The sequence below is a fragment of the Tiliqua scincoides genome, chromosome 1 (genome assembly GCF_035046505.1).
Source record: "Tiliqua scincoides isolate rTilSci1 chromosome 1, rTilSci1.hap2, whole genome shotgun sequence".
Classification (NCBI taxonomy): Eukaryota; Metazoa; Chordata; class Lepidosauria; order Squamata; family Scincidae; genus Tiliqua; species Tiliqua scincoides.
In genome coordinates, this window is record NC_089821.1 from 32,824,918 (window position 1) to 32,837,259 (window position 12,342).

The 12,342-nt window shown below is 40.4% G+C and overlaps 1 protein-coding gene across 2 annotated transcripts in view; it reads right to left on the minus strand.

The window, feature by feature from the left end:
* The window catches only part of CAT (catalase), a 73,884-nt gene that overhangs the window by 2,914 nt on the left and 58,628 nt on the right, over nt 1-12,342 (minus strand). For both annotated transcript variants that reach the window (XM_066613589.1, XM_066613580.1), the window contains exons 4-10: nt 10,961-11,091; nt 9,729-9,833; nt 7,796-7,921; nt 4,127-4,318; nt 3,869-4,021; nt 1,932-2,070; nt 121-251 (exon numbers count right to left, since the gene is read on the minus strand). In XM_066613589.1, the coding sequence (XP_066469686.1) occupies nt 121-251; nt 1,932-2,070; nt 3,869-4,021; nt 4,127-4,318; nt 7,796-7,921; nt 9,729-9,833; nt 10,961-11,091 (977 nt within the window). The remainder of the gene's footprint in view (nt 1-120; nt 252-1,931; nt 2,071-3,868; nt 4,022-4,126; nt 4,319-7,795; nt 7,922-9,728; nt 9,834-10,960; nt 11,092-12,342) is intronic.

The window sequence follows — 12,342 nt, forward strand, 5'->3', positions numbered from 1 at the left end:
TCAGAGCAGGCCTTTGACAGATGCTGCAAGGGAATGCTGACTGTCATTCACCCCACTTCAAAAGTCAATTTATGTATGCATTTCCAAAGTAACATAACTAAGCATTTCAACTGTGCTTACTTGAGACACATTGTCCTCGTCGGCACTATTGTAGCGCTGAACATCACCTGAAACACGTGCAAATGCCTCCTTCAAATTAGGCTGGTCCTCAGGGCCAGTAAAACTGTTTGGATAATAGTTTGGAGCACCACCTAGAAACAAAATTAAAATATTACTACTGCAAATGCACATACGGAAGGGGGAGTGTGAGAGAAAGTGGCCTAAGGGTTTTTACCATGCCTCACCTGTAACTTTGTAAGATGCCAGTGACTTACTGCACGCACCAAGTGCTCCACAGAGAAACAGGTCACCATTTTAAAAGACTGATGAAGAATATGCAATTATTTCATCCAAACCTGTGCTTAGGCTTGGTTACAAAAAAGTATGAGGTCTAGGGACTGGGCCAAAAGCTTCAAGGAAAAGGCAGTTTTCAGGAGGAACTGAAAGGAGATAAGTGATATCCTGGCCAAATTCTAGGTGGTGGCTCCAAGCACAAGGGGCAGGAAGAGTGAAAGGGCAGAGTTATTTGAGGGAAGGATATACTTTAGGACAGCTATGTGCAGTGCAGCAAAGGTTAAAGGCAAGGACGTGTCAGGATATGAACGGGAAGAGCGCCATTGAGAATTTTGAAGGCATCAAGCTTATGCAGGATTCAGGAATGGGCAGGAAACCAGTGTAGGATTGTCAGGGGCAAGTGACAGCATAGTGCAGGTGACAAGAGGCAGATTATTTCTACTGCCCAGAGTGCTGGACAGAGATGAGGGGATGGAGGTAAGAACAGAGAAGAATGGGAGACCAGAGAAATACAGTCACTGAAGTAAGAACTGACTAAGCCATGCACCACCGTTTCGTAATTTTGTAATATTGTGAAAGAAGAACCAACATGAATGTGACTGACGGAAAAAGGAAGAGGTGCAAAGGGAAAAGGTGTTATGGAGAAAATCAAGGTGATGTGCCTGATCAGCAGGGTGGATACCAAAGCCGTTAGTGGGTAAGGAAAGTGAATGCAGAAAGGACAGATTCTGAATAAAAATAAGAACATATTGATCTCCAGATGCTAATGAAGCACCCAATTCGAAACACCAGAGAAGTACTTGAAGTTGTGAGATTGACTGGAAGGAGACAATTCTGGGGTGGAGCGGTAGACCAGGGTGTCTTCAGTGTGTAGTTACTGAAAGCTATGAAACCACCCAGGGAAAGTGCTCACTTCCTGTTATACTTAAAACCCCTTCCATCCATACTCCAAGTGTGATCTAGCAGAATACTCAAAAAGCTTACGCTATCTCTATAATAAGAACATAATTTTTGATAAAACAATTTTACACATTTGTATGGCTAACAAGAAGCATTTATGCTTTAGAACTGTGGTTCTCAAACTTTCAGCACCGGGACTCTCTTTATAGAATGAGAATCTGTCAGTACCCACTGGCAGTGATGTCATGACTGGAAGTGACATCATCAAGCAGGAAAATTTTTAACAGTCCTAGGCCGCAATCCTACCCACATTAACCCAGGAGTAAGTCCCAATTTTTATCATTGTTAAAAGTACAGATCTGTATCATTTCCCCAAGTGCAGTCACATACCATGGTAGCATCAAGTCTAATACATTAAAAATAAAATATTGAAATGAATGGGGACACACCTGAAATTGGCTCGTGACCCACCTAGTGGGTCCCGACCCAGTTTGAGAAACACTGCTAGAAGGATGAAAACAGTGACTGCTAACTAGCCACTAACATGGTGAGATATCAGATCAAAGACTTAAAGTATATAATGGAACTGTTATTGAGATTGTTTTGAAGTTGCTTCTAAAATGCATATTGCAAATTACCTTGGTTGTCAGTGGTGCACATAAATCCATCTCTTTGGTAATTGGCCACTCGAGCTCGGTATGGACAATTTACAGGAATCTGAAGGTAGTTCGGTCCCAGACGGTGTCTGTGAGTATCTGGATATGAGAACAGGCGACCCTAAAATATATATGAAAACAAAAAGGATGAGGACGACTTTTTCTTCGATTGGTATCAAACTGCTGCCCCATACTTCCTGCTGTACACTTTTAATGATCACAAACATATATATTATTTTCAAGTTGTTGCTACTCTGAGCACCAACAGGGAGGAGAAGAGTTATAAGCTCACAGTGACCATAAGGACATAACATAAAAGCTGACCTGCAGGATCAGGAATAACAACTATGTAAATTCAGTGGAAACCAGGAAATTATCAAGAGTATCATTCTGACTCCCTTTCTCAAGTGTTTTTAGGCCTGCTTCTTTCCCAAAGTAATTATGGCTAGTCTGAGACTGTAATCCCCAAGATATCTGAAAGTTGATTATTTTGATTTAAAAGCTTATACCACAGAAGTTGCTAGTGCTGCCAGCAGCAACTTGAACAAAAAGGAAACTCCTCACAGCACCATCATATTTAGCCACGAGACAGTCATGCATTTTCTCTGACTCTTGCTTATCTCAACTCAGCATATTTGAGAATGATTTATTTTCCTAATGTTCATCCTGCCCAGTAACACAAAGTTTCTAGTTATATGGTTGAAAATTTGTTATAGATAATTTATGGCATGAAACATGAATGAAGTATGTAAGTTTCAAAGTTTACAAGGCTCTTGTGCAAACATTTCACCAAGCTGTATTCGAACTAAGATTCAACACAGTTCGAATTTACCATACTGGGGGAGTTAAAATATCATCTCCCTTCAGCACTGTATGCAGACGTTCCCCTGTATCTGTGGATCTGGTTATCTGCGCTCCCTCCATGATCACCAACATTGTTTCAGTGCTCACCGCTGGCACCTAAGTCAAAATATTTCTTCCTTTTACAGAACAATATAAGTATGCAAACTGATAACATGATGTACAGGCAGACAGCTTGAATGCTTGAGGAAGCAACCTGTTAATCAACAGGAAGCACTGCTTTCTGTTAATGTTTGATTAGTCTCCAACTAACCAAACAAGCATTCAGGCTGTCTGCCTACACATTATGCTATATGTTCACATGCTTATAGCGCCCTGTAAAAGGAACAAATATTTTTGCTTGGTGCCAACAGTAATCATCTAAATGACATTAATGGGTGGGGGGAGGGCAGTGGACATAGAGTTCCTCCGTATTCGTGGGGGGGGGGAGCCCTGGTATGTATCCCCCATAGATATATGGGGATGTCTGTACAATCTTTCCCCTCAAACATGATACATACAGCACTATGAAAATTTTCATTGGTGAACCATTATTAATTCTAATTAAATGGTCATTACTGAACAAACCCCAAAAATTGTTGCATCCAACTTACACAAAAAATAGAGGAGAGAGCACTGAATAAATGCTATTTGATGGCTGCTAATTACTTGCGGCAGCAGCCATGCCATGCCAAATGGCTTGTTGACTTTTGCCACAGCCATAAAGGTACTTACAATGCCATAATGAGTGTTCTGGCAATTGGATTGGGCCAAAAGTCACTCAGCCCAATTATATCCTAAACTTGCTAGCAGTTATAGCTATCATTCTTATTGTAATCAATTTGTCTGGATATTCAATATTTTAACATCTTATTGGAGTGGGATGAAGAAAAGAGAGACACCCCCCTCCCCCCCAAAAAAACCCATGACCAAAAACCAAAAAGAAAGAAAAGTGTGGAATGGAAATTAAAAACTCTAACTAGGCATAGATTTTGTATGTCTTGTCATTTCTCATTAAAGGAACATTTACAGAGATTTACAGAGTTTGTGTTTATATTAAAGACAGACTAGGATGATACCTGTAGCATCTTATCAGGGCTAGGTTCAATCCCTGGGGGCATGTTGCTTGGGTCAAAAGCCATTTGTTCCACTTCAGCAAAATAATTGACAGGGTTCCTGTTTAGGACCAGTTTTCCCACAGGGATGAGAGGATAGTCTTTGTGAGGCCAAATCTAGAAAATGTGAAAGAAAAAATTAACACTTTTCACTTCCAGAGTTACACACTTTTTTCTTTTATATATACGTACATTATACCAGGGAATGTAAAATATATTTACCTTAGTTAAATCAAAAGGATTGAACTGAAATTTCTCAGCTTGTTCAAAGGTCATGACTTGGATATAGAAACTCCAAGATGGATAGTTTCCATTAGCAATAGCATTAAACAGATCACGAAGGCCATAGTCAGGGTCTTCAGAAGCCAGTCTTGTTGCTTCTTCAACTGGAATGTTTTTGATTCCCTGATCAGTCTACAAATATTGAAATGCAGAGATAAGAATTTTTAATAATGGGATACTAATAATAGACTTTTTTGTGCTAAGGTCTACTATAGAAAGGCTGCTATCTTTGGAAAGAGCCTACATCCAGAAGGGTAGACCCAGTACTAATAGTGCAATATTCTCTCCCTATATAATGAATGGATTGGTAGTGCTGGTATAAAGGCATGTGTATGCTACCATAAGCAGCTTTTTCATTTTTGATACAAGCGTGGATAAGTGCAGCGGCATAAATAGCCACCCGAGGTGCCACCACTAGTGACCAAAATCATGGAAGTCACGGTTGTTAGGAATACCACCATCATATCATATATGATGTAATCAATGTGTAATTTACAGCAGAATGCAATGAAACAAGCAGGAGTGAAATGTCTCCATTTTATCAAAAGTTATGGCCAAGGGGAGATCACGTGGGGGAGTTAACATGGCAGGCTGAACTTTCCTGCTCAGGAAAGCTCCAGGAGACTTAAACCCAGATGCTGTTGACAGGTTGCAGCTGAGGAATTCCCTGGATCAAAGGGAGAACAAGAGATTACCTACAACTCTTTGGAGGTTGCTCCTTTTGCGGGGCGGCTAGACTCCAAAGAGAGAACTTAATGTGGAATTTCTGGAATACCTGTTTCAGCAGTTTCAAGTTAAAATTTAAAATAGACAGGAGGCAGGAGGTCTGGTCTAGAGGGTAGAGCCTCCATTTGCCTGAAGATTAACATCCACAAGGTCCACAAGGTCGCCAGTTCGAGGCCACCGGCACCGTGCGACCTTGAAGCTGCAAGCTGCAAGCTGCAGCTAAGCTGTTCCATCTGCTCGGAGCGTGGGAGGATGGAGGCCAGAATGTTAAACCAGATCGGAGCGTAACATCTTGAATGTGGTGGTTCTTGAAAGAGAGAACCTTCTTTCAATTTGTAAAAATCCCTGCGTGGATTTAATAAGCCTGCCTGTGTAAACCGCCTTGAATAAAGTCTTGAATAAAGACCAAGAAAGGCGGTATATAAATACTGTATATTATATTATTATTATTAGACTTGGATGAACAAGAGCTTAAAGACCTGAAATTCGAATTGAGACAAGATATGGCTCAGCTGGAAGAATCTGTCAAACATATTAAACAAGAGAAACAGGAGATCCAGAACAGAGTCAATGTCACTGACTGCAGAATGGAAGTCCTGAGTTCAGAACAAGAAAAAATATTGGATATGATAACTTTGATGGATCAAGCAAATCAAGAAAAAACACTGAGACTAAGCGCCGTACCAAAGAATTCCGAAGAAGTTGGAGAGGATTTGAGACAACAAATGGTACAGGTTCTAGCTCAGTATTTACAAATAGATGAACAAATCATTGGCTCAGAAGTTGATCAGGTTTATAGACAACAAAATATCTACTGACTGGATACAAACTGGGTACAAACTACTGACTGGGTTCAAAAGGCAAGAGACTTTATGCAGAAATTTAAAGAACAGGAACACAAGAGGGAAGATTAGAAGATATACAACAGGATCAATGTCAAGAGCAAGAAGTTTTGATGGAAAATGGATAAACTTACAATTGTTATTAAAGACAAGTCAGTAAAAACTTTTATGGATAACGCATTATATATCTGGACTTTCAGAAGGTGTTCGACACGGTCCCTCACCAAAGGCTACTGAAAAAACTCCACAGTCAGGGAATTAGAGGGCAGGTCCTCTCCTGGATTGAGACCTGGTTGAAGACTAGGAAACAGAGAGTGGGTGTCAATGGGCAATTTTCACAATGGAGAGAGGTGAAAAGCGGTGTGCCCCAAGGATCTGTCCTGGGACCGGTGCTCTTCAACCTTTTCATAAATGACCTGGAGACAGGAGTGAGCAGTGAGGTGGCTATGTTTGCAGGTGACACCAAACTTTTCCAAGTGTTGAAGACCAGAAGTGATTGTGAGGAGCTCCAGAAGGATCTCTCCAGACTGGCAGAATGGGCAACAAAATGGCAGATACGCTTCAATGTCAGTAAGTGTAAAGTCATGCACGTTGGGGCAAAAAATCAAAACTTTAGATATAGGCTGATGGGTTCTGAGCTGTCTGTGACAGATCAGGAGAGAGATCTTGGGGTGGTGGTGGAAAAGGTCGATGAAAGTGTCGACCCAGTGTGCGGTGGCAGTGAAGAAGGCCAATTCTATGCTTGGGATCATTAGAAAAGTTATTGAGAACAAAACAGCTAATATTAGAATGCAGTTGTACAAATCGATGGTCAGGCCACACCTGGAGCATTGTGTCCAGTTCTGGTCGCCCCATCTCAAAAAAGACATAGTGGAAATGGAAAAGGTGCAAAAGAGAGCAACTAAGATGATTACGGGCCTGGGGCACCTTCCTTATGAGGAAAGGCTATGGCGTTTGGGCCTCTTCAGCCTAGAAAAGAGACACCTGAGGGGGGACATGATTGAGACATATAAAATTATGCAGGGGATGGACAGAGTGGATAGAGAGATGCTCTTTACACTCTCACATAACACCAGAACCAGGAGACATCTACTAAAATTGAGTGCTGTGAGAGTTAGAACAGACAACAGAAAATATTTCTTTACTCAGCGTGTGGTTGGTCTGTGGAACTCCTTGCCACAGGATGTTGTGATGGCATCTGGTCTGGACACCTTTAAAAGGGGATTGGACAAGTTTCTGGAGGAAAAATCCATTATGGGTTACAAGCCATGATGTGTATGTGCAACCTCCTAATTTTAGAAATGAGCTATGTCAGAATGCCCGATGCAAGGGAAGGCACCAGGATAAGGTCTCTTGTTATCTGGTGTGTTCCCTGGGACATTTGGTGGGCCGCTGTGAGATACAGGAAGCTGGACTAGATGGGCCTATGGCCTGATCCAGTGGGGCTGTTCTTATGTTCTCCTCCAGCCTTGACCAATCCCAGGATGCCCAGGGCGAGGGGCACACTGGGAAATGTAGTCCTTGGGGTGAGGTTGCACATGGAGAGAGCTCCATGATGAGATGCGGCACCACTGCCTCCCCAGCCAGCCTTCTCTCCCACCTCCCCCCACCATGTTTCACACTCCCTCCCAGCCTCATGCTGCCCCACCCACCTCATTCACAGCTGCAGAAAAGCAGCAAGTCAGCAGGCAGCACGTGGAGCAGAGCAGAGCAGCCTCTCTCCCTGAGATGCCTGGCGACGCATCTGGAGGCTAGTCACGCCTCACTAGGGAGGCGGGACGTACAGATTGAATACCTCAGGCCTTAGGTATGAGCCAGCAAGGCTTTTCTTATGTTCAACATATGAACACCTTACAAAATTAGAAATGCAATGCTACGTTTCCAATGTTATTTTATATTACAAAAACTAAACAAATAAGAATGGAGATAATGGTTTCAAAATTAGATGAACCAGGTTTTGTTCTCCTAGTAACCCTGACTTATTAGCATAGGCTCTTATGCAGTATACAAACTTCTAAACGGGAAATATTGTAATAATTACCTTGGCATGAAATTTGCAGTATACCGCATTTCCACTAGCATTTACCAGCTTAAAAGTATGTGATCCATAGCCATTCATATGACGGTGTCCATCTGGAATGCCACGATCACTGAACAGAAATGACACCTGAATATAAAGCAACAGGAAATCTATACAGGCTGCCCTTCATTCACTATACAAATCACGTAAACCAAAGCAAATTAAACTGGGTTCTTTTGTATGATAGACTATGGTCTCTTCTGCACAATCAACTATAGTACATTCTTAGCATGAAAATCCTTTGAACCCTCATTCTGTGTCAAAAGAGCCGACCCAACGAAACTGATTTGTGGAATTAATATCAGAAAGAAAACACTGCTTCATATTCTGGACTGTAAGTAAGTAGAAACGTATAGCCACCTGCCATTTGTTTCAGTGAGACTATATATGCTTTCAGTCATTGGGCTGACCAATAGCCAAATCATACATATGTCAACACCACATTTGAAAAAATTAAAATGTTGCAAAATAGTATGGGCATACAAGAACCTGTGACATGCAACAGTGTTTTGGATGCCAGTTAAGACAACACAATGTCCAATAGGTGCTTTCAACATTTCTGAAACAATGTACATTTTTCAAGGCAATGACAAAAGCAAGAGACACATCTGGGTTTACAGCATGTTTCTTAACAAAATTTGTGTATGATATAACCTCAATCAAAGCACAGTCTATCAGGAAGATATCTGGAGTGCATATTATTCCTTTAAAAAAATGCATGGATGGCTCTATGGGGATATTAGCATCTCAAGATAGCCTGGATTATTTTTCAATTTGAAAATAAAGTTTGCTGCAATCTTGGTTCATCAAGGAGTAGATACTCATACTAATGGTTTCATCCTCCACAGGCAACACTGTCTTGCTGACAATTGGCCACAGCACAATTTTTAGCAACTGAATTCCTTTTGGATGTACAGGTGCAATCTAATTATCCAAGGATTTTTTTATCTGCAGATTTGTCTCAACACGAATCGGGTGGCGGGAACTTTTTGGGTGGGGGAACTGAAAGTCGCACACACCTTTGCCTCCTTTGCCCTGTGCTGATGCCTTGCTCCGTTTCCAATGGAGCTTACTTCTGAGTAGGCAAGCATGGGGCTGGACTCTTAAAAGCTCAGCATCTCACCTGTGAAAGAAGTGGGACAGCTGGCAACAGGAGGGCTGAGTACGGAGCGGAGGACGGGAGGGGACTGATAACAGCTGCCTTAGTTTCCTTCCAGCCCCAAGTGCCAGGCTGCAGCGTATTTGCGTAACTCTATGGAATTTAGCACAACGTGTTTTGTCTGTTGCTGTGTTCATGTGGGATCAACCTGTGTTTCCCTCTCCCCCTCCCATCCTGGTTAAAAAAGTTGCACACCTGCCCTGCAGTGCCTGCCTCTGTGATTTTTAAAATGCTTGTTCTTTTGCTGTGATCATACGGGATTCTCTGGCTTGGACTGCATGTCTGGCGAAAGCACGTCCATGATTGTCCCAAGTGCATCAGTTCACATCTCTTCTGCTTTTCCCTGGGTGTAATTTTAAAAAACCCCATTGCCTCTGAACAACTTATGTCTCCATGTGTGGCTGGCTTGGTCAGTATGCTTTTACTGCAAGAAGTGTGTGGCAAATTGTTCACAGCTCTCGCATGTATTGTAAATAAGCTCAGTAAAATCCATTCATTCATATATGTTCTTTCTCTAATGTATTCATTTATGTAAAATTATTCAAATTTGAAATGCAAATTAATTGGTTCCCAGCCCCTGGCACAGTGTCAAAGAGATGATGTGGCCCTCCTGCCAAAATGTTTGAGCACCCCTGGCCTAGATCATCCATGAAACTGATATAAGAGAACAAAAATAACATTTGTTTCCAATTAATGAAAACTTCATTAGGTGAATCAAAACATGGTAAATCTCACTTGGTGCAGAGACTCAGGTCGAAGGCTCCAGAAGTCCCACATCATGTCCGGATCTCTCAGATGAGTCTGTGGATTCCTCTTTTGGGAATGGATAAAGGAAGGAAACTAATTCAAACAAAAATACAGAGAACACAAAGTCAGTGTACTTAAATTACCATTGGGTTTATTATACATTCCCTTGTGCTTCCTATAAATTCATTTTGAAAATGTTTCAGTAATTCAAATAGTAATTGATCCTGAAATAAAACAAGATTCATACATCTCTAAATTGATTGTGATGATGGCAGAAAAATTATGTTTAAACAGGTGAAACAGGAAAAGGCTTGAATCCTTTAGGAAAGGTTGTAGTTGTCAAGGTCTTCTGACAGTATGATAACCCATGCTTATTGTGAATTTTAACAGACTGAAATACTGTAAATGCTGAGAAAGTGCTGCTTTAAGCTGAAGCTCAGTCCAGACAAAACAGAGATGACAACAGTAAAAAGCCAAAACAAGGGCTCTTATAGGTCTTGGTAAAAGGGTGGGTTGGGGGGGCTGGAGAGAGCAACTGGAATGGTTTAATTGTTTGCATAATCAGAACTCTTTTAATATTCAATTTAATATTTTAAAAACGTTTTCAATATTTTTTTTTAAACCTGGGAGTAGGCGATTGCCTTACCCTGCATGCAGTTACAGTCCTCTTTAAAGATCAGATGCATTCAATACTGTCCTATTGTCAGCTGCCCAGGGGATCTTTGGCCACGAGATAGGATATAAATATGAAAACTTTTTAAAGTGTTGTCAACACTATTGCTATGTCAAGGACTACCTGAATTTGCTTTTAACAAATGAAACAGATTTTATTTCTGCCCTTTTAAAGGTTCTCCATTTTATCTTGCATTATTTTGATTGCACTATTCTCACCAAACAGTGTAAACTTAAATAGGAAACAGCAGAAGATAGACTCTGAAGGCAAGATTCAACTAACATTCCATCTCAGTCCTACCGATTTTAATGGAAAAAAATAGGATTTAAAATATTCTAACCTTTGCAGGATTCATTACTAAATCTCAGGTTGAAATAAAATATCTAAAAGCAATTGCTATCTTCAAATGACATAGGAGAAACAGAGACAGAGTTTCTCTATTTTACTTCTCTCCCAACTTTTTGCTATCTATTCCTACAATTCTTGTATGCACCCACGTGAATATATAGATCACCATCTCATCTAAGAACACAAACCAGATACTTACTAGCATTGCATCTCGAACAAAGAAGATGGGAGTGTTGTTTCCCACAAGATCCCAGTTACCCTCATCAGTATAGAATTTCATTGCAAAGCCACGGGGATCACGAACTGTATCAGCTGAGCCTGCTTCTCCGGCTAGAAAACAAAGCTTTACATTTATAAAATGAATACCAAAGAAGCAATAGTTGTCAGAAGCCTGTTGTAGGTAATACCTTTTCCCACTGATACCATTTTGAGCATAAACATTTCTTCTGAAAAATTATTTGTATTTATGAAAAATACATTTCATAATGTACAAATACAAAATACAAATCATTTACAAAGCATGACCATGAATGGATAAAATTATTTAATTAACCCTCACTTTGTCTACAAAATTATAACATTCCAATTATATAATACAGCAAATGTGTGTAACGATGCAACCTCTATACAGTATTTTATCTAGGCTTTGATAACGAAATTCATAAAAACAAATGGTTGCACATGATCCTCAGGTCCACTGTAAAATGTCACAAATAAAACCTGCCTCTCAATAAAACTATCTGGTTGAGTTTCATCCCTTCCTGCATATTCCTTGAAAAACCGGTCAACTGGGATGTTAAAGCAATATTCCATATTATCAAAAATGAGAAGGAATTTTAGCTCCCCCCCAAATTAAATTATATAACCCACCCACAATATACCTCAATTAAAAGCTACTGGGAAGCATTTTAGGTTTAATGCAAGTCTTCTGAAAATCTCATAACTATGAAAAAGTCTCACATAACTACGTCAACTATGCAACAATTGTGCTCCCAATTTTCACCTAATATAGGCCATCTTCACAGACAAAGCTGGTGCCGATCATATGCAGATATTACCTTTTTGCAACATTCAAAGAAAAACTGAATATTGAACCACACAAAATATTGAACCACCACTTCCTGTTTTGGCCTGCTGAGATTTTGCAATGTAACGTCCTGATTTGACACAGTTTACAGCAACAAAACCAAAAACCCAAAGGCATTCTGACACAGTGTGGGCAGCCTCTTCTGGGAGGTGGGGGTTCTTTATTTCTTTTAAATTTACTGTTTAGAACTGACAAGCAGTGACCATACAACCAATTTCAAATAAGCTTGGCATAGGAATCTGGATATTCTGGATCAAAATTGAATTCTGCCTGGATTGTGGCAGCAAATGAAATTACTTAACAGGCAAAATTATTTGCTCCATGCAGGGGAGCAGTAGGGTACTGAGACCTGTATTAAGTAGTGGAGGAAGTCTATTTTTTTTATTTAAAAAAAGGAAAAATAAAAGATACATCTATCGAAAGCATCAAGAGATGCCACCGCAGATACAGCACATTAGAAGCAGACACATTCAATGAATGCTCCTTTATACAAG